Genomic DNA, 21,718 nt, shown 5'->3' with positions numbered 1-21,718 from the left:
TTGAATTAAGTACCAATTAAATGAACTGTTCCTTACATGATAAATGAACGTTTTATTCTTATTCCATAAAACAGTTTCATTTCATTTAATTTTATGCATAATTACGCCTGAGGGTAAGTAATGTTTGATAACCGCTTTCTGAAATGGGAATTAAGTTTACTCAAAGTACACAAAATGCGACGAATCAAATAAAGCAATATTTTTGACATTCTTTGATATTTTTCAGTCATGAACAGCCCATTCTATGCTGGTAATTCAGTAAATGTCTGTATTATTTTCATGTATACCCAGCAATATCTTGAGGATAATGATTACTGACATAACACTAATCCTCAACCAGGCAATAATACAAGCAAGCCTATTAGTACAGTAAAAACAAATTGACAAAAAAATGATACATAATTGCAACATAATATTTCATGCACCTTTTTTAAGGGGGGGGGGGGTGTAAGACTTTGAAATCAGTGCTCTTCTCCCTCTAATGGAAATACTATAAATACCCGATGGCACAACCCCTAGCTGCCCCGGTAGACCTACTTTTGAACTGTGCACTTTTCAAAAGAATAAAGAGGCTCTTCTAATTAAACCGTTAGACTTGATCAAGATAACTTAAATAAAAAAAGACTTGATCATGATGTCACACCAAGCGCTGTTTCCAGGCGTCAGAGGTAGATCTGAAACACTACCGGGACTAAACCAAAGGTCTAAAGGAGTCTGTACTTCATATAACACCAATGAAATGAATTTATTACCGTAAATTGGTCATCTCGGGGGCCTTGGAACCGATTCGGGCGGGGGGGGGGGGCTTCTTAGAAAATGCCATCTGATTGTGATTTTTTTTTTCTTTTTGCATGGCTAGCCGGATCCCCCCCCCCCCGGCCACTTACGCGGCTCCATCTTACCCCACATCTTTTCCATTTGCCTCTAAATGATGGTTTCGAAGATAATTATAAGGGTAATACTATCCCCATTTTTTTCACACGCCAAGAAAATTTAAAGTTGTTTTTATTATTATTATTAGTTGTTACATTATTTGAAAAGTCTGAACTGAGAAAATGGAAAAACCTTGACGCACAAGAGGCAACGAGTATAGGTCTATATTGGTGACCCGTTAATAAATAATATCTGACGTCACGAGGGTGTCGCGTGCCGTCCACGCGTCCTTCTGGTAGAACAATGATGATTTCCCAAGCTATCACAGAGGAATTTCTAATTAGTATACGTGACGTCACAAAGATACCAAACCCGATCGTGAGACAATGGGATGAAAAATTGACAAAATCTGTCTACGAAAACTAAAATTTGTCTTAAATTATAGCTCATTTCAGTGTACAGCATGATTTGATATAGAATAATCCGGTTAAATGGAGTTTAGATGCACATATTTTTGATCTCTCTGCCCATAAATGGACACCACAAGACTCCCTTTGTTCAAAAGCCTCAAGCTGAGAAAATGTCTTTCGGACGTGCGCCCTCTCTCGTCATTATAAATAAAGGCTTGTCGATGAGTCACAAAAATAACCCTGGATCGTGAATTTGTCTTGGACCATGATCATGTTTTGACTCGCCTGCGCCTGAAAATGTAATCTTTTCTTCTGAATGTTCGACGAATTCAAGGAGTAGATAAAGTAGAAGCATATTTATAGCTTAAAGTGAGTATATGTTTTATTATATCTGTTCTACGCGAGCGCATATGCAGATAATTAAAAATGCAAGTTTGGGTTTTACTTCAGTCCCGTATGCAGTTATCCATGTCTGTAATTCATCTTATAAGTATGATGATTTTTATTTTTGCGATAAATGAGATTGTTACTGATTTTTGTAGGCCTAGGGTTTTTTTGTGTTTTTTTTTAGAGAGAGAGCGTGTGCTTGTACTTGTTAGTTATTATTTGGTAGTAGCAATTGTATGATGGGGTGACCATATTTTGCGCATATTTTAAAAATTATCATGAAGTTGATTTTCAATCAAAATTTCTCACCATAGGCCTATATCATATGGTTGGAACTACCCCTTATCGACCACCTAATTTTCTAAGCATCATATCTGCGAAAATATTTGTCAGTTTTACCTAGTTTTCGTCTCATTTGTGCAGAAAATTGAGCAGATCAGATTCCCATGTTTCGATCGGCGACTCCAATTCAATTCGCTTATATATCGGCGAACAACAAATACAACGGTTTTACATTTGCACCCTTCTTTTGAAACCGACCACCCGCGATACACTAAGTTTACAGCCGATTTTTGTCGCGGTTGCGAAATATTTTGACTCTTCCAAATCAGTTCTATGATGTCATCATCATCATCATCATCATCATCATCATCATCATCATCATGTTACGAGGTGAGGTAATCCTGTTGACCTCGATCTCTTCATCTGAAATTGCAGTCCATCTCCATACGATGTGTTATTACATAAGAACAAAAACTTGCACACGTGGAGGGTAGAGACGGTTTTGATCATTGGAGATTGAAACGCTCAGACCACCAAAACTTATCGAGTCTTAATTTTAATACTGTACATTGATGGAGCCTGAGTCAATAACTTCTTGGGGGAGGCTATTCCAGTCATTCACTACCCGGTTACTAAAAACGCATTTGCGTATGTCGAGTCTTGATCGTTCCTTGAATATCTTTAACGTATGACCTCGAAGATGTGAACTAGTTGATGGCAAGAAAAAGTGACTTGAGTCCATCTTGACCATTTCTTTCAGTATTTTAAATACCATAATGGCATCTCCTCTCCTTCTTCTATAATACAGGGAGTGTAAGTCCAATACTTTTAATCTATCTGTGTAGGGGAGTTCTTTTATCTCCTGCACCATCTTAGTTGCTCTTCTCTGGACTTTCTCAATTTTATCCGCATCTTCTTTCCATCGAGTGTTCCACAAGATGTTGCCATACTCTAGGTGTGGTCTTACCAATGCCTTAAACAAAATCCTTAGGGTCCTTGTGTCCAGTTGAGTAAAAGTCCGTCTGATAATACCAAGGAGCTGATAGGCTTTGCTTACTTCCATTGATATATGCTCATGAAATTTGAGTTCCGAGTCAATCAATACTCCCAGGTCCTTTTCTCTGGTGGATGAGGCAACTTCATCTCCATTCATGTGATATTTATCTTTCTTGTTATTTTTCCCAAAGTGAAGAACTGTACACTTATTCTGGTTGAAAGGAAGTTGCCATTTTTCAGCCCACATGGTAAGTTTGGACAGGTCTGCCTGTAAGGCCTGGGATTCTTCATCATTCCCTACTGCTCTGTACATCTTAGTATCATCCGCAAAGAGTAAGATCCTGGAGTTTATGTCACTAGGCAAGTCATTAATAAAAATGACAAATAGGATGGGCCCGAGGATACTCCCTTGCGGTATGCCACTCTTAACATCTGTCCAAGATGATGTCACTCCATTTATAGCCACTCTTTGCTTTCTGCCTTTCAGGAAGGCACTAATCCAGGCAAGAAGAGGGTTCTCAATTCCATAAGCTTTCAGCTTCAATAAAAGTCTTTCATGAGGTACTGCATCAAAAGCCTAGATATAAAACATCAATAGGTTGGCTATCGTCTAATATCCTAGTCCATTCTTCAATGACCAATAAAAGCTGGGTCATACACGACCGTCCATTAACAAAGCCGTGTTGACAGTCGGAGAGAAGGTTATTCCTTTCCAAGAATTTCATCACGGCATCTCTAATGATACTCTCAAGCTGCTTCCCATCAACTGATGCTAGAGTAACTGGTCTGTAGTTCTCCATAGCTTTCCGACTTCCCTTCTTGTGAATTGGCGTGACATTTCTTGCTTTCCAGTCCTCAGGAAGTTTTGCCTCTTCCAATGATCTGTTGGAAAGGACTGACATTGGTTCTGCCAGTTCTCTAGCCAGTTCCTTTATGAATCTGGGATGAATGTTGTCTGGCCCAGCAGACTTGTTACCATTCAGATTCCTGAGTTTCTTTTCTACTATGTCTGGATTTACCGTCACTTCCTTAATGACTGCCTCACCGTGATTAATTCCTGTTAGATCAGGCAGGTAATTCACATTTTCACTGGTAAAGACACTAGCAAAGTATGTGTTCAAAGCTTCTGCCTTTCCTTGGTCTGAATGAATGGGACTCCCATCATCATTATTCAAGTCTCCAATTCCAACTCTTGCTTTTTTCTTGTGGCTAGCATAGTTCCAGAAACCCTTTGGATTCGATCCAATGTTACTGATGAGATCGTCCTCATGATCCTTCCTGAGCTGTCGTGTAAGACTCCGAAGTTCATTACTAACTTCTCTATACCTGTCATAATAATATCTTGATCTTGACTTCCGGTACTTATCCCACAAGTGGCTTTTCCTCTTTTGGAGGATCAATGCATCTTTGGTCATGTAAATACTCCTTTTCTTTTGCTTCTTATTACTGGCTTTGGGGATATACTTCTCCATCAAAGAATGTAGCATGTCTAAAATCACTGTCCATGTCTCAGTGCAGCATTTATCCTTCAATGTATTGTCCCAGTCAACAGAACAAAGATCATCTTTCATTTTTTCAAAATCTCCCTTATACATTACATATCGATCAGGTCTTTTCTCCTTCGGAAGTTCATCATCAATGCAAACATCAATAACGAGGCTGCAGTGATCACTCTTTCCTATAGGTGACTGGTGGGACACTTCCTGAATGATATGGTCATCATCAGTAATGACCAGATCTAGAATGTTTGCTCTCTGTCCTTCCCGATATCTAGTAGGGTCTCTTACATGCTAGACCATATCCTTGCTTTGTAGTGCGTCGAGAAACATATGTGCTGGGTGATTACTAGGTGCTTCTACTTGCAAACTTTTCCAGTTTGTTTCAGGTAAGTTGAAGTCTCCAACTATCATTACGTGTGAATCCTGACTATCGCTTATTATACCTATAAGATCACAAAGTTGGTCAGAGTTTGCTTTTTCACTAGACGGGCTGCGATACAAACAACCAAGTAAGAGATGCTCCTTCTTCTTAAGCAAATTTATCTTGCACCAAATCATTTCCTGAAAATCAGAGTCGAAATGCACTTCCTTTGCTTTCAAGGCTTTCTTACAGTATATAGACACCCCTCTCTTAGCACCAGTGTCAAGATTGGAAAACATATCATAACCTTCAATACTGTACGAAATTGCTGAATGACTGAAGGCACTTGATTTTGGTAGTACTTCATTTATCATCACAATGTCTGAATTGTTCTGTGCTATTGCCAGAGTAAGCTCCTCCATTTTGTTACTTAAAGAATCTGCATTTGTGTACCATACTGTCAATTTTCTATTAGCTGCATGAGTTGTTTCTTGCGCTACTTCAAAATCTTTCACTTCTTCATGATCCTGTACTTGTGTGTGGACACGCTCATTCAGTCATTGCTCATCCTCCGAACCACCCACGGCTCCGAGCAACTCTTCCTCGGCTTCACTGTCATTACTATCACAGATCACTTCAGCACCATTCTGATTATTGGATTCATTCTGGGTCACAACCTGCTCATTTCCCTTTCTTGTTTGCTTGGTATTTCGGTTGGCCATTTGAACTATCCTTCCTCTTCGTATGACGAGATTCATTTCCCCACCTTCTCGTCTTTGCTTCAATTCTTGTCTGAGTTTGTATCTTTCTTGTCGCTCAAGTCGTGTGAGGTCAGGGGAAATGTATGTATTTTTCCATGCCTCAGAATCTTTTAGGCTTTTAGCTTTCTCCAGAATCTCCCTTCTCTTTCTTGTCGACTCCAGCTCTACTAAAAGAACCCTTGGCTTGGTCCTTTTGTTTTGGTTTCTTCCACAAAGTCTGATGGATTTGACTGGCTTCACATTTTTGATATTCAACTCTTTCAGAATGTCTTGGAAAGTACGGATATCTGCTTCTTGCCTCTCTTGATACTGGTCAGAGGACGATTCCTGAACGTTGTGGATAATCAAGTTGTTCTTTCTCTTTTCCCTTTCAACCACTTCTTCCATCGTCACCATATTCACCACATCTGAGGGTTTGCTAATATTCAGATCATCCTTATGACCATGTTCAGAGAAGGCCTGTGTGGTGCCTGATTTTGTATTCCGGCTAACAGTATGGCTAGCTAAGTTAGAACTTGCCACTTCCGCATATGATTTTCTCAATCTCTTCTCTCCTTTGCCTATCATGACCTTGATCGACTGTTGGGCTTGGGATATGATTTTGGCAACATTTTCATTAAATTTTTCTCCTACTTTGTTTGCCAACTTATCAACATCATCAGAGTTAATTTGAATTTGACTTCCTTCCTGGTCTATGTTCATTGATGTCAGAGCATTCTTGGCTACTTTCAGTGCTTTTTTGTCACAGTCAATACAGAACCAGTGTACTTGCTTGTTATTGCATGAACTAATAAATGAATACACTTCATCATTCATCTCTTGACATGGTAAGCAAGACCACTTATCACAAAGTTCACATTCAATCATACGGTTTGTCATCGTATTGCACTTGGAACATTTGAATCCATTCTTGGTATTGTCATTTCTGGGTTTAGATTTTGGTTTTACAGACTTACTGGTTTCTGCTTTCTTTTTACCCTTGCTTGTCTTGTGATCCTTCTTCCTGTCAATCTCTGGGACTGATGAAAAATCAACAACTCTTCTTGCTTTCTTTGTTGTGTCCTCTTCATTTATTGTGTAATCGCTGATGTTGATTTCAGACGAATCTGCAACAGTTAAATCGGCAGTATCTTCCACTTCGGCCAGTACTTCGGCCAGTCAACATGCTAAATCATTGTCTCACTACCCACACTGCAAGCTCCGGCACATGATTCCACGATTGACGACGGATATTTGTTCTAAAGCCGTTCCCTATCGGAAACGGGGCGAGTTTGGGTCTTGTCAAAATAATTTTGATAAATTCTACTAAATTTTTGCCCTTTCCCCTCTTTTGTTATCTCGTAAAATCGATTCTTACCATTCCTATGGAAACTGCGCCTACACTCCCGCACGTATCGTTTGTAATACACAATAATTTTAATGCGCGCAAGGTGGTCGGTTTCAAAAGAGGTGGTCGATATGTGGTGGTCTCACTATATAGTATACCATTAGTATACTAATACTAACCTCGCAATACGTGTGAGTGATTTCTCACAGTTCACACAAAATTGATCAAAATCATAAATACCAGATAGAAGGCAAGATCCTAAAGTCAAATTCGCTTGACGGAATTGTAAAGTAGGTCAAGGGTTTCGCTCGTATCGCGATCTCAAAATTCCATGGCGATCGACTAGTGCGCGCTCGGCTGAAAAAGTGTGACCTTAATTTGCGCACGATCGTTTTGCAAAACATTAGAAACAAAATCAAGCAGACAAAGGTAAGATAATTATATAAGATTGAGGTTAAAATGACATAAAATCGGATGGTATCCGATTTTACGTACTTATCTTGAGACCTCTGCTTGCAAACTGGCAATTTTTTTATGCTTGCCGAGAAGATCGGATTTTCTCGGAGTGGACGCAAAAGGTAACAAAATTTGCTGATTGCCAATATTTTCATGAATTGAGACCTTACCTAAAAAAAATAACGATACTGAGTAATTTTGGGTCGCTTTTTCTGTTGGTGATATCAGTTATTTTCACAAATTGAGACCTTACCAGTTTACCTAAAAAAAATAATGATACTGATAATTTTGGGTCGCTTTTTCTGTTGGTGATATAAGTTTTTCAAGATATTAATTAGATATAGAGATATTCAACCGTGCACAAAATTAGGTAGGCCTAAGGCACGAATTAAGGTCACACCACCATAGAAACTTGTCTTGGTGCAGATAAATAAATCTAACATTAGTAGGCCTAGTAACGTTATGGTAGAGTGCCCAAATATTGGACACTTGTCCGATCTTAAAGGTAAATGCTAGTTTTGGTAACGATATCAAAATGAGTTCGTACAGAATCCAATGAAATGACCACCAAAGTGTCTGTTTGTATAAATAAAACGCATGTGCCAAAGGATTCTGGAAGAAATTGTGTAATTGCTGAGAAATCAGCAAATAAGCACAGGATTCGGGTAGAGCGTCGGGCCCGACACTCAAAGCAATAATTATACACTGTCCCACGTGCACTTATCTGTGTTGGGGAAGTTCAGTCTGAACATTTTTCAGCGTAGATTTCAAGATTTCACAAAGTTTGGTTTATGTAACTGTACCAGATCTAGATCCTCGATGATATACTGATAATTAAGCCTGGTTTTACAGACTTTCTCATGAAATCAGTGTTTACTGCAACTACTGGAATTAAGCATAATTGGACCAAAACAAAAATACAATCATTGAATCAAATAAAAATCATGTGTATTTCTGTGGTACAAATATTGAATATTTATGTCATATAAAAATAGAATTGAAAAAAATATGGTTGAATAAAGTGCCCAAATATCAAACACTTAAGCATAATTGGACCAAAACAAAAATACAATCTTTGAATCAAACACAAATCATGTGTATTTCTGGAGTGCAAATGTTGAATATTAATGTCATAAAAAATAAAATTGAAAAATTATGGTAAACGGAAATTATTTACTTACTACCAGAAGCTTGTGTTTTGCCAAATATTGGACTCAATTGGCTGGTATTATGAGTCATACTTCTTATATCTTTTGTTCCTTGAAGCTAGCTGATGTAACTGATGGTTGGTCTTTTATGGTCAGGGTTTAGGAGTTAATGGGGGATTTGGGATTCTAAGATGACATTGGGGGAGTTTGTAAACAAGTGAAGGTGAATGACTGAGAGTTTAACATGAAGTTGAACTACATAGTATATATCAGTATTATTCTTGGGCAAATACTAAATATTCAAGGGATTTGGGTAACTCTGGAGGTTTGCAAAGAATGAGCTGTTGAGCCCTATATGCTGTCAGTGCATACAATAATGTGTCAAGCAGACAGTTTAGGAAACCCTGACAATATGATTTGATTTCATAAGTACATGTATCACTTCATGTTTCACAATAAGTAAAAGGTTACTATTTTAGTCACCATTATCACAGCAAGAAAGCAACCAATTGGTTTCAAAGTTTCAGGTGATTCCTGTCTTATGCAAATGTTTGCAAAATTATTATTACAGCCTTAGCAGCAAGATAAAAATATTTTAGCCCCTGTATGAAGCTAGACAATAACTTTAATGTCTTACACAACAGAACTGATAAAAAGAAAACACGGTAAATAGGAATTTTTGTGTGGTGCCTGGGTTATTAAACTGAACCTACTTAATACATTCCCAATCCAACAAATGAAGTTGCCAAAACTTTTTTTTTTTGGTAATAAAGATTAAGATTGATTTCTCATGCATGCACCATTTAATTATTCATACTTGTTATTTCTTCACTAGGAATAGAGATGATTGCAAACTGCATGTAGTCAACCAGACAAGATGTTTTCTGTAAGAATTGTGACCTTCAACTACTACCAGACTTCCCCTATTGAAGATTTGGATGTGACCTTCTCAGAATTCAGGGGGTCAGAGGTCAAACAGGTCCCAGTCATCAGGGTCTTTGGTTCAACTCCATCGGGTAAGTAGGCATACCCCCCCCCCTTCATTATTACTCATGTAGCAATACTTCTCATTAATTATGACAAATGGTTCTTCTGTAACAAGATACATTTGTATGTGTAGAAGTGAAGAGTTCACAAGCATCATGATAAACGATCTGCATTTTACAGTTACAAAACAGTAAGAATACAGTTTGCATTTGATTAGTGAAAATGAATAATCATGATTTTCATACAAATTTAAAACTTGCTATATCTTCTATATGAAAGGAAGTTTGAGAAACCAAAAGCTTTAAAACATATTGAGTACACATGCTGCTCCACTGAATTTGTCAATTGCTTTTCAACTTGTTTCTGATGTGAATTCTTCAAATGAAAATGTTGATAAAGAGGAATGAACAACAGAGCATTAGTCTGTATGTTGTGGAAAAGTTGTCACATTTTGAGAATTTTAGAAAAATGTATTGGCTTAACCCTCAGGCTTCTTCAACGTGAGGGTCTCTCTCCATGAATCATTTGAAAATTATTTTATAATTTATTTTTCATCTGCTTAACTGAATCAAATTGTGTCCTACAGGCCAGAAGACATGTCTTCATGTCCATGGAGTCTTTCCTTATATATACATCCCGTATGATGGCAGCCAGCCTACTGACCGCTACCTCCATCAGATGGCCAGTAGTCTGGACACTGCCCTGCAGGTGGCTCAAGGGAAGGCTTCTTCCTCTGTCCAGCATGTCTTCAAGATCTCACTTGTTTCGGGAATGTAAGTAGCCTTGCCTCCGTGGTGATACTGCTGATTTCGGGGGGATGTTTCACAAAACTTTAAGTTTGACTACAAGTCATGCAAGTGTCAATGCGCGATCTCATTGATTGACATGTGGTAGAGCACTTTCCAGCGTGATCTGACCAATGCAGTATGCCTTATAACACCACCTGCAAATCAAAATTGAAGTGCAGTTTTTAGTCAGACTTCAGTTTTTGTGAGACTCTCCCATGAATGCTTAAAGCTAAATGATAGTAGTTGCAGTAATACACTAATTTTGTGAGAAAGTCTGTAAAACCAAGGTTAAGTATGACTATATCATTGTGGATCTAGATCTGGTACAGTTACATAAACTGAACTTTGTGAAATCATAAAATCTAAGCTGAAATACAATCAGACTGAAGATCGCCAACACAGATAGGCACACGTGGGACAGTGTATTATTATTGCTGGAATAAAGACCCGACGGAAGTGACCGAATCCGCGCTTATTTTGCTTATTTCTCAGCAATTACACAATTTCTTCCAGAATCCTTTGGCACATATTTTTTATTCATACAAACAGACACTTGGGTGGTCATTATATTAGATTCTGTAAAAAGTCATTTTGAGATCGTTATCAGAACTGGAATTTATCTTTAAGCAGAGAAGTTAAACCAACATACTACATGTATAATTTATTTACATGTATCTCAATAGCATATGATTTATAACTTGAATTTTATTGGATATAGAGGGAAGATTGGATTCCATGTGTAATGACTTGTAATGACTTTGAATACTTCAGGATTCTATTGCTGGAACATAGTTAAAGTTGAATATGCAAATGATCTTGTCTATTTTGTTAAAGATACCTGTAAGTCGGGATTTAAAGACACTGTTTTAGTTTGGTCGAAACTTTCTTGAAGAAATTGTAATGTTTATTAGGAAGTTCATTTGTGTGACAATGCATCAGATTGTAATACTTGGGTATAGCTGCAAAATATCGTAATATTTAGCTGCATTAATGTCAATTATTCAAGTAAGTTGTTGTTTAAATTTTACAATATAAAATGAAGAAATCATACAAATATTTCCAATAATGTATTCCAAATGTGATTTAATATCTTTACAGACCTCTTTATGGATACCACAAGTCAGAGAGACAATTTTTGAAAATCTATTTCTACAACCCTGCTGTCAGGAAAAGGTATGAACAAAATCACTCTGTTGCTTCATCTTCAAGAACACATATCATGATTGTTCATTTATGCTTATCTTTTCGGATGAGGTGTTTGATTTTCTTACTAGTGTTTCTCTAATTATTCTGGTAAGGGTATGTTTGAAAGACCAGATACTCTCAGATGTTTAAGTGTCACATTGCAAGATTTTTCCGATCTCTGTTGGGGTCTGGGGCTATTCTTCTTACAATTCATTTTCCTTTCATTGATCATTACTGTTAAACCATCCATCCGCAATTTTCCTAGCCTTTATCTCTTGTGAGATAAAGACAAGAAAAAAAATAGAGCAAATGATTTGTTTAAAAGGGAAAAATGTACACAGGAACAAGATCGTGAATTATTTCAAACTATCACTTCAGATTTCATTGCAAAAATATTGATGATTGATCATAGTTATAGGAAAAAGAACAGGAAAATGTCAAACTGTCCCAACTGAGATTTGAACCCTGGCTTGCATGACCAGTGATACCATTCTTATTCAATTATTATTTCATATTATATGATTCATGATATAGAGATATTCTTGAACTAAAATTTGTTCACATTTTATTTATTTTTTGTTGTTGCTTTGGTTCGTTTTGATCTATGGTTTAATCATCTGCTTTTCCATCTAAAGCATGTAGCATTTCTTTCTTGTTTCAGAGCTGTTGAGCTTCTTCAGAATGGTGCTGTTATGAATAAGATCTTCCAGCCTCATGAATCTCATGTTCCTTTCAACCTCCAGGTAAGATTTGTCAAATAATTATTGCTTTAATCAATAATGATAAAGATGATAATAGTCATATGATAATGGTATTCCTAATTCATAGAGTACCTGATTATTCATGACTAGTTGTAAGCAATCTGAGAAATTTCTCTTTGGTTGGAAATTAAAATTGAGATATCCTCATCTTGATGTTAAGAGGCAATCAATAATCAATATCCTTAACCCTAACTGTAATCATATGCCCAATCTTAGGCTCAAAGCTAACTCTTCACCTAACCATTATCATTACCATAATAATAATAATAATAATAGGCATTTATATAGCGCCATCTATCTAGAAATATTCTATTCCGAGATGCATTGTTATTATTATTATTACCCCGGCTTTAGCTCGAGCTGCCATAACCATATTAAAAACATCATCAGTTATTATGAACTTGGGTCAAATTCTAACCAAAATCAAATTCTATATCTCATCCTTATATACGTATTCTCAACCACTTTCACCCTTATCCTAATCTCTTCATACATATATATTATTGTACAAGATACATATTATTTTGTTCTTTGTTTTAAATTTGTTTTTGAAATGAGATATTAGTTGTTCACCCATTGTAAGCATAATACATATTTATTTCCTTTCAAATGACAGTTTCTTATTGACTACAACTTGTATGGAATGAACATGCTGAATCTGGCTGCAGTGAAGTTTCGTAAGTCAGAGGAGGTTACAGATTCAGCCAATCAGAAGCCTTCATCACCAAAACCATCTACAAGTAAGAACTTGTGAAAATTTGACCCTAATCCACAATTAAATTTAGAAGAGGGGGACCTACATGAACATCAAAGTGTACCTTCCATATTGCACTGATATGGGAAGTATCGATATAACTAATTAATTGTGATTCTTCATTAAATGAATTGTTGTAGATCTACAGTTGAAATCGATTGAAAATATTATTTTGCAGGGAGCTGGGAGGGTTATATAGCTTCCTCTTCACATTTCAATAACTTAAAAACAGAAGAACCGGACATAGCATTTGTTTACAGGTTTCAAGTCTCTAAACGTCAACAGTGTAAAATCCAGAGCTTGATTTATGAAAGTCATCAAAGGCCATTATGGTTGATGCCCTGTGGACTGGCCTCAATTCCCATCTCATCACCCTTGGAAATTGTTATGCCTCCTTCACCCCCCCCCCCTCATTCATGCTGTAAAAAGGAGATTTACTTATAGAAAGTGGCCTTACCCTGAAAAGATTTCAGTGTAAGGCCTGTAGACCCCAACGTTTCCCCAATTCTCAAGAACTGAATCCATTACATAACGCAGTTCATTTTACCCTGATAATGATTTCCATTACATCTGCATCTTAATATTCAGGCTTCCAAGATACCAGCCTCCCTGGCGCCCCCACGCCCCTGAGGCGACGTCATAGCAGTGGTAGTATGAGTATCTGTACCCAGGTTTGGGCGGATGAGAACATTCCATCATCCCAATGGCTAGGGGAAGATATCAAGAGACAGAGCAGCTGTGAGCTTGAGGTGGATGCGGTAGCAGCAGATATACTCAATAGGATGGACCTGCAAGGTGAGTGGATTAAGATTGGATTAGGATTTAATGCATGTACATGTAGGTGTAGCATTCTTCCAATTCATGTATGCCGGTGTATCACACTCGAAAGATATGCAGTGGTCCAAATTACGTTTTTCTTTCAGAGTGTGTTTTAATTCAACAGGGATATGTTTTGCAATGCTGCAGTGATTCTTCCTATCAGTTGCTGTTGTGTTTCCAGGATCTCCGAACCCAAGCTTCTCCAGAAACATGGGTTTGATTTACTGTTTTGGTATTGTTAACTTCTTTGGTAAAATTGTGAACTATAAAAATGCAATATCTGAAACACGTTTTCTAGTCAGAAAGTCTTATTATAGATGTGCCTGTAAACAGCATCCGTTGCCAAAGTTAAGGCCCTATCTCATCATTCTGTGCAAGCCTTGCGTGTAAATTGCAGGTGACTACGTTTGCTACCCGCAGGCCGTTCGCATGTCGCCCGCATTCACGGTATCTAGAACATATCGCACACGTAGTTGCCTGCACTAGCACGTCTGATTTGCCGGCAACTCGCCTGTAATGCTTAAGCGGAATGACGTGACAGGGCCTTTGCCGAATGCAATGTTCAAAATGAGAATGAAAATTTAAAATGTTGTATTCTGATTGTGAATGTATAGGTCAATACTGAGACGAAATTTTCTATTCTTACTGTAATTGCACTAGATAATGCTGAGACGAACCCAGGCCTGGTTGGTATCTGGGAGGATGAGAGACAGAGGAGAGAACAACTAAATCAGATGGATCAACTACTACCTCCATCTTCACCAGGTAAATTATCAAGGGACTAATTTGTAGCTAAATCCAGAGCCATTTATTTGCCTTACAACCATATTTGAACCCAGTCAAATATAGGTGGTGAAACTCTTACTTTCTAGAGCTATAGTTCAGTTTTAGCTAAACCCAGAGCCATCCATTAGGAGAGATTGGACAACTTGGTCACAATATGATGTATTATCAAAGGACATATTTGGAGTGAAATCTTAAGGGATTAATTAGGAGAAATTGGTCAACTTGTTCACAACAAGGCATAAACTCTTTCTTCAGAGCTTACCTGACATATCATTATCTGCCACATTGGCCCGAATTCTCGAAGGGTGGCTAACTTAGCCCGTGCTAACTTAGCCCACTGGGCTAACTATCCCCCGTGGGCTAATTTAGCCCACCGAGCATTTCACAAAGCGTGGGCTAGTTAGCACCCCCGGCTAACTTAGCCCACCGGGCTAAATATTTAGCACGATGGGCTAAATATTTAGCACGGTGGGCTAAATCGATGACTGAAGTTAGCGCTCTATTTATCACTGTACTGAGCATGCTCAGTGTAATAAAGCAGTACTGAGCATGCTCAGCGCCGTATTGAAAGTTTAGTCTGCTAGGGACATGAAAACGTCGCCATCGCAGGGGTTATGAAGCAGGACTCAACCAAAAAAATCATGCATCAGCAACATGCACTTGAATTTCTTTGCGAGGTGGAATTGACAGCGAACATTGTCATTACTAATTTGTTAATTAACTTGGGCCAGCGTAGTCGTAGGTATATATTTACCGCCGCCGCCTGCGAGCGCTGCCCCTGCCTGCACCGTTCCGGGCAACGCATCGCGTAACCCATGGAGCTCCGGCCGGAGCTCCCTATGAGCTACGCATCGTGTGAGGACTATGACTGCTCTGTTCTACACAGTGGTACCTTAAATGCGAAAAAAATCTGTAGGGGCCTACTCTAATTTTAACCTTTTGTTAGGTATGTATAGAGTATAGGTTAGATCTAACCTTAGTCCAGATCGATCGCATATCGTAGTACTAAGTACGGAAAATGCAACTAAATAACTTGTAAAAACTTGCCATTTATAGTGCACATTGTGTGAAATACATCATCGATCTGATTCTGTTTATGAAGCCTACCCCCGGAGCCTACCTACCTTGTCAAAGTGGGTGGATCGAGTTTTGATTGAAATTAAAATGCCATGCTGCTATGGCTATCCTTAAAAATTGAATCTTGAAAAAAAATTGGGGTCTTGTATGTTACGTTTAGATGCATGTGAGAGATTTATGAGTTTGGGGCTGGGGCTGGTGCAAGCAACATGATCTCGACCCCATGCACTATCGGGTGCCATTTATTTCTATCCCTTAAACTTTCCTATTTGAAGTAATATTTTTTTTTAATTTTATGTTCTATCAATTGCATTTTTTCCAATAAGTTATATTTTTTAACAATGGGGTTTTGCAGCAGTATTTGTGTGAAATTCCATTTTCTATTATTTTTTAATTTAATTATCTTTCACCTTCAACAACAGAATTCTTTAGATTTGTTTATTTTGTTATTTTTATTCCTTTATTTATGCTCTACCTCTTATAATTTACTTAACTAGTTTATATTTTTTTCTTTATCATTTTTATTTTCGATTGATTTAATCTATTTGTTTTTTATTTATTTATTTTTTTTTTTGGGGGGGGACATTTAATTTCTGTAACCCATGATTGATGAAGTCCTGGATGAACCCAAAAATTTAAGGGGGCTTGATATGGCGTATCTGGTAAAAAGAATTTTTAAAAGTTGTGAGCGAGCAAAAACTTCAACATTTATGCCAGAGCTAACAACAATTTTGGAAGGAGCCAAGATATTAATTGGCAAGCTCCTCCAAGAGCACTCACTGGTCACTGAGGGGGGGGGGGGTTGACCAAGTTAGACACCATGCTTGCACATTCGTAAGAGCATGTAATCATTTTTTCAAAGGCAATACAATATTTTAGCCAGAAAAATGTTGACTTATTAACCCTGGATGAGTGAAAAGGGTATTCCACCGATCATAAAAATATATGTGAAGTTGGGGGAAATCATGACAAAATGTCCAAGGTACTCTTAGATTGAAAGATAATTGCTAATTATGGTCAATTTTGACATTATCAGCCTGGTGTCCACCTTGCAGGGGCTGCAGAACTGGGGTGGGGGGGGGGGGCTTGACCGATTGTGATTTTTTTTTAGCTGTACGTTCCACAGCCCCTGCCTTGTAATAACTTTGCCCCCCCCCCCTTCCCTCCCGAAGACCAATTGCTTGATTCAGGATATTTGGTCAAAGTGCCCCTGCTTTTAAAGAAAAATATAAAATAATTTCTGAGGGGATTAAATTTCCTACAATAAAAAACATTTAAACAAAGTCTTATGATATGCTAACCCCACATGTCATTCTCTCGGTGATATAGCTACCTTCCCTCCTTTCACTTCTCATTTGCTTTTATCACATGTACATTATCATGTATCTTTACATACCAAAAACTTTTCTCCCAATTAAAAGTTTATAATAAATAATATTGTAGTACCCCCTACAGCAATTTTCTCTAATTGTATCCTCTTGCACAAGCAGTCACTTTACTTTCTTCATACACAACCTTTACCAACATATCATTCACATTACCACCACCCCTGCCTTACACATAACCTTAATCTCTCCTTGGCACAATTTTAATCTTATTTCTTATATTAGTTTATTTTTTGCCTCCTGTAATAACTATGAACACAAGCACATGGAGAGAGAGAAAAAAAAAATCATATTTTCTGCTGATAACACACCTGAATTACAATATAAATAAACAAAACGTATGTACATTTATAGTAGATAGATTAGTTTATTCAGTACATTGTCGTTTTTTTAATTAGATCAAAACTCATTTATATGATACAAAGATTAAATTTACTGTCTACATTTATCACTAATAATGATAAGATAATCTGAAAAAATGTCAAATATATTTCTGCAAAACACTAAAGAAGGATGATTCAATCATAATAGTAATATTAAATTGATAATATTACCGGTAGTTTGCATTCATATAGTGCTCATTTCAGTGTACTGATGTGCCTATGAAAAGCTGGAAAGTAAAAGGATATCAATTCACCAAAATGAAATTATATGATTTAAATTTGACACATTAGGGAGCTGCATATGCCAAGGCAAATGACTATTTTATGAATAAACTGGTCTTGAAATTGAAATCATGAGGATTTAACCCTAAGAAGACGGGGGGCTGATTCAGCCCCCCCTCAACATTTTTCGTGATAAATCCGCCGCACGATTTTTTTTTACCGCGTCACTCGCTGACTTTTTACTTTCTAGTCTCGCGCAACTTTGGAGACCAGAATTGTGACCCACGGGTAAGCGGTTCCGAAAAAACACAACATTTTGTAATTGCATGCAGACCCAAAATTGCTCAAAAATGTGAATTTGTGTACAAATCCAATGCAAATAGTGTTTTTAGCCAAAATTCATAAAATGTATCATATTTTTCCTTTTACTGCTTAGAATCAATTAATCTTATCTTGTTTATGGTCAAAATAAAGTCTCCGACAATTTCCATTGAAAAAACAACAAAAATCAAAAAGTCGAAAAACAAAGAAATAAATAAGAAATTTAGAAAACAATAAAATACATACAAAAATAAATGTGATGTTGAAATTTTTTTGAAATAAATTTTATCAGATGCCTATAAAGAGTATGTGAAACAAAAATTAGCATTTTAGGGGCATTATTTTCTTAATTAGAGCAAACTTATGATTTTACGCATAAATTAACATAATAAATGAGCAATGAGATTTTTCGCAGAATTTGATATTACAGTTTTGTGGATAATGCCATGGGTAAAGCGAGTGCCAATTTTCGTCGCGATTGCGCGATAAACGGCCGAGATCAAAAGGGGGGGCTGAATCAACCCCCCCCCCCCTCCCCCAGGTCTTCTTAGGCATCAAAATAGCCCAGTCTATTTAGGGTTAAGCATCGATTCTTAATTTTTAAACAAGATAAGTGAGACAATAGACTTGAATAATAAGAATGACCTAAAGTCAGTCCATCTCTTGGCAAAACTGAGTTAAGTATGATACAACCGTTGCTTATTAGCCCAACATGTGTGTCATTTATATCCACCCAGAAGTACCTAACCTTTCATCAAACAAGAAAAATATTGTGAATTTGGGTTTTAAAAAGCAAGATGGTCATTAGATCACTATTGAAATACAGGAATGCATGGAAACACCCCAACAACAAAGAAAATATTATTTTCTTTGCAAATAAGTCATAAACCTGTCAATTTATTACATCCTGGTGTTACAAGGTACAGGAGTTTATGTCTTGAGATGGTGCTGTTCAAATTGGCTGTGGTACAGTAGCTTTCAAACTTCTAGGAATAACTAGCTGGTGACAGTCAAGAGATGTACGGGATTGAGCAAGCTACCAGTTTTAACTCAGTGTCCATGTTCATGCGTAGAATATGCCATGGCCAATGGAATGCTAAATAGCATGCTATCCACTAGTGTACCTACGGGAGGGGCAGTCTGCCCCCTCCCCTGACGAGCCACCATCCATGCAAAGCCACCACCCATGCATGTATCCCTGCCCCCTGACAAGCTTGAAAGACCTTTCTGCCCCCCCCTCCCCCCCTGACGAAAATCCTGGAAAATCCTAGGTACGCCACTGTTGCTACCTTGATTGATTGACAAGAGAATGCAGGCAGGAATTCATCAGAGAAGAAGAGCAAAGGATACCTGCAATAAGGAAAAAGAACAGAATACATATTACAAAATTTGCTCTTTAGTATTCTTTCTAGAAATATATCTTCATTGATGTAACAATTAATAGTAATACCCCTTTTACCTGAAGAAGCAAAATGCATTTTTTTTTTTCTATTTCTCATTTCTCCTGCAATAGAAAATTTTGCAGTTAACTCTTTAAAATTGTCTGATCATACATATGAAGAGAATCAAATTATAATAAAATTTGACTAACAACAGGACTGAAAAAGGATGACATACAGTATGTAAGGGCCAAGTTGACTGCATACATACAAGTAAGATCATGTCAGCTTGGGTCAAGTTGCATAACCGCTCATGATGGCTTTAAGCTCACATTGTTATTTTGTTTATACATGTATTATGGATTATTTTTACATAAGTTTGATTTGTATTGTATTAAAGAAAAAAAAACAACATACTATTGACAAAAGCTCATTATCATGGGACATTAAGTAGATGGGAAATAACTCACCAACAGCAAAAAAACGAAGTGAAGACGATTGTATCAAAGTACTGGAAAAGAACCCTTCCTCAGAAATTCACTCCCTGATACTGTTCAAGCATTCTGGTGATGTGCATGGCCGTTCTCTTGGAGAAGCATACCAGAGTTGAAAAGACTCATCTGTGCACCATTCAAGTGTTATTCTCCCCATATCTTGGTCCTCAAGGTGACATTCCAACATGTTCAAGTATCTGCGGGTTAGATAAATTAAGAAAAAAAAAAAATGTGGACGAGTTAAATAATATGGATTGTGGTCATGCATTCCGAGATCATCACCTTTTTGCCATATTCTGAACATCGTCACTCTAAAGGTAAACTGCCTACCCAATCAAAACAATAATGGAAAGGAAATTACAAATGACTTTAATATGTTCTGCAGCAAGTGTAAAATAATAAGATTACAGTTATCCATCAAACAGGTTTTCATTTATTGTGAGAACAAAAAAAGATGGCCCCTAAAATATAATTGGTTACATTTGGCATAAAATAGAAAACCGATATATCAAGATTTTCTTACGGTTAGAAAATTAATGAAATAAAAAATAAAAAAAAAACCTCTCTTTCCATAATCCATACTCAACAATGATGAGTGATGACACTGTTGGAGAACATTAGCCATTTCAGTATTGTGGCTTCGGTAGTGCCTAATAATGAAGAAATAAAAAGGAAATAAAAACCGTACTACGATAAGCATATGAATAACAATCAGTAGTAGACTTGATTAATTATGAGATATACTGTATGATATTTATCATTATCAAGAATTAGACAGGAATAACCATCGTTTTGGGGGATTTATTCAACAATTTCTGACATTTTACTATAATCCCAATTGGTAAGCAGAGCCAAAGAAGTTCAGCGGAACAACCAATGTACATAGAGTCGCAGACTGACGCTTTTGGTCTAATCTAGAATCTACTTGTTAGTACAAAAAGTAATATTTTGTGTGCTCCTGATGGTATTTTAAAGGGATTTATTTGATCTAGGGATCCATTACCACTATACCAAATTATTGTGATATATGGAAATAATAAACATGCACAATGACTTCAAAATTGTCTACCTGCATGTTAATTAAATGGTAGACGAAAAATTTCAGTCTCTACTCTCTGTAAATTGGTTGTTCCGCTGAACTTCTTTGGCTCTACAGTGGGGATGATCGATGGTAGCATTGTCTTTCCGTTAATGCCCACAATCATTATATTAATTATTATGGCATATGAACGTAAAGATTGACTTGACCTCAATGACCTGAATTTTGATGGGACCGGCAGGTGTAATAAATACTGTGACCGGGTGAACACCCATCTTTGACGAATAGTGTATTGGTTTTAAAGTGCATAGGTTGTGACTCTCCTATACACGGGACCAACATTTGCGTCCTTTTCGATGGAGTGTTTTCTAACTGCATTCACACCTGCACTGAATACAGTGGTAAGAGTCTGAGACATGCTAACTGGAACACACAATGCTATAGCATCAGATTTTTTGTTAGACACATTTTGGCTTGAACGGGACCATGGGCGGAAATCCCAGGGGGAGATATGTCCCCCCTACCAAAAATAGTAGGGGGGACACAATATCAAATGTCCCCCCTACTATTTTTGGTCTTTTATGATGGAGAAAATGCATCATTCACATTCGAAATAATACATGTATTTTGGACTAAATGACCTTACATTTTGGGTGAAAACCTTTGTTTTTTGGGCTTGTCAAATTTTCCAGAGTGAATAAAATAAGATAAGGGGAAAACTTGGAAAATAAAAAGAATCTTTCATGTCACTATATAAAATTTTCGCTCATGCTTTGCGCTCGCATTATTTGATTGTTGAAATATGTAACGTCTTCATGGCTAATTGCAAAAAGTCTTA

At 37.2% G+C, this 21,718-nt stretch overlaps 2 protein-coding genes across 2 annotated transcripts; one reads left to right on the top strand and one right to left on the bottom strand.

Moving 5' to 3' along the window:
* The first annotated feature begins 1,483 nt into the window (after window positions 1–1,483).
* LOC135153947 (DNA polymerase zeta catalytic subunit-like) lies at window positions 1,484–14,579 on the top strand. Its single transcript, XM_064098901.1, has 8 exons — window positions 1,484–1,652; window positions 9,336–9,516; window positions 10,074–10,260; window positions 11,374–11,448; window positions 12,122–12,203; window positions 12,838–12,961; window positions 13,564–13,770; window positions 14,455–14,579. The coding sequence occupies exons 2-8, from the start codon at window positions 9,378–9,380 to the stop codon at window positions 14,577–14,579; spliced, it is 939 nt and encodes a 312-aa protein (XP_063954971.1). The 5' UTR covers window positions 1,484–1,652; window positions 9,336–9,377.
* On the bottom strand, window positions 3,518–4,519 carry LOC135153949 (uncharacterized). The gene has a single exon (XM_064098903.1). The coding sequence runs from the start codon at window positions 4,517–4,519 to the stop codon at window positions 3,518–3,520; it is 1,002 nt and encodes a 333-aa protein (XP_063954973.1).
* Window positions 14,580–21,718: the final 7,139 nt, after the last annotated feature.

The sequence above is a fragment of the Lytechinus pictus genome, chromosome 4 (genome assembly GCF_037042905.1).
Source record: "Lytechinus pictus isolate F3 Inbred chromosome 4, Lp3.0, whole genome shotgun sequence".
In the NCBI taxonomy this organism is placed as follows: domain Eukaryota; kingdom Metazoa; phylum Echinodermata; class Echinoidea; order Temnopleuroida; family Toxopneustidae; genus Lytechinus; species Lytechinus pictus.
This window is presented reverse-complemented; position numbering and strand designations above follow the sequence as displayed.

Bases quoted from the DNA above. Each gene is read 5' to 3' on its own strand.
- LOC135153949 (XM_064098903.1), bottom strand. From the start codon at position 4,519: ATGAAAGATGATCTTTGTTCTGTTGACTGGGACAATACATTGAAGGAT.
- LOC135153947 (XM_064098901.1), top strand. From the start codon at position 9,378: ATGTTTTCTGTAAGAATTGTGACCTTCAACTACTACCAGACTTCCCCT. The intron at 12,962-13,563 runs GTAAGAACTTGT...CTTAATATTCAG, and splicing joins ATCACCAAAACCATCTACAA to GCTTCCAAGATACCAGCCTC. The intron at 13,771-14,454 runs GTGAGTGGATTA...TAATTGCACTAG, and splicing joins CAATAGGATGGACCTGCAAG to ATAATGCTGAGACGAACCCA.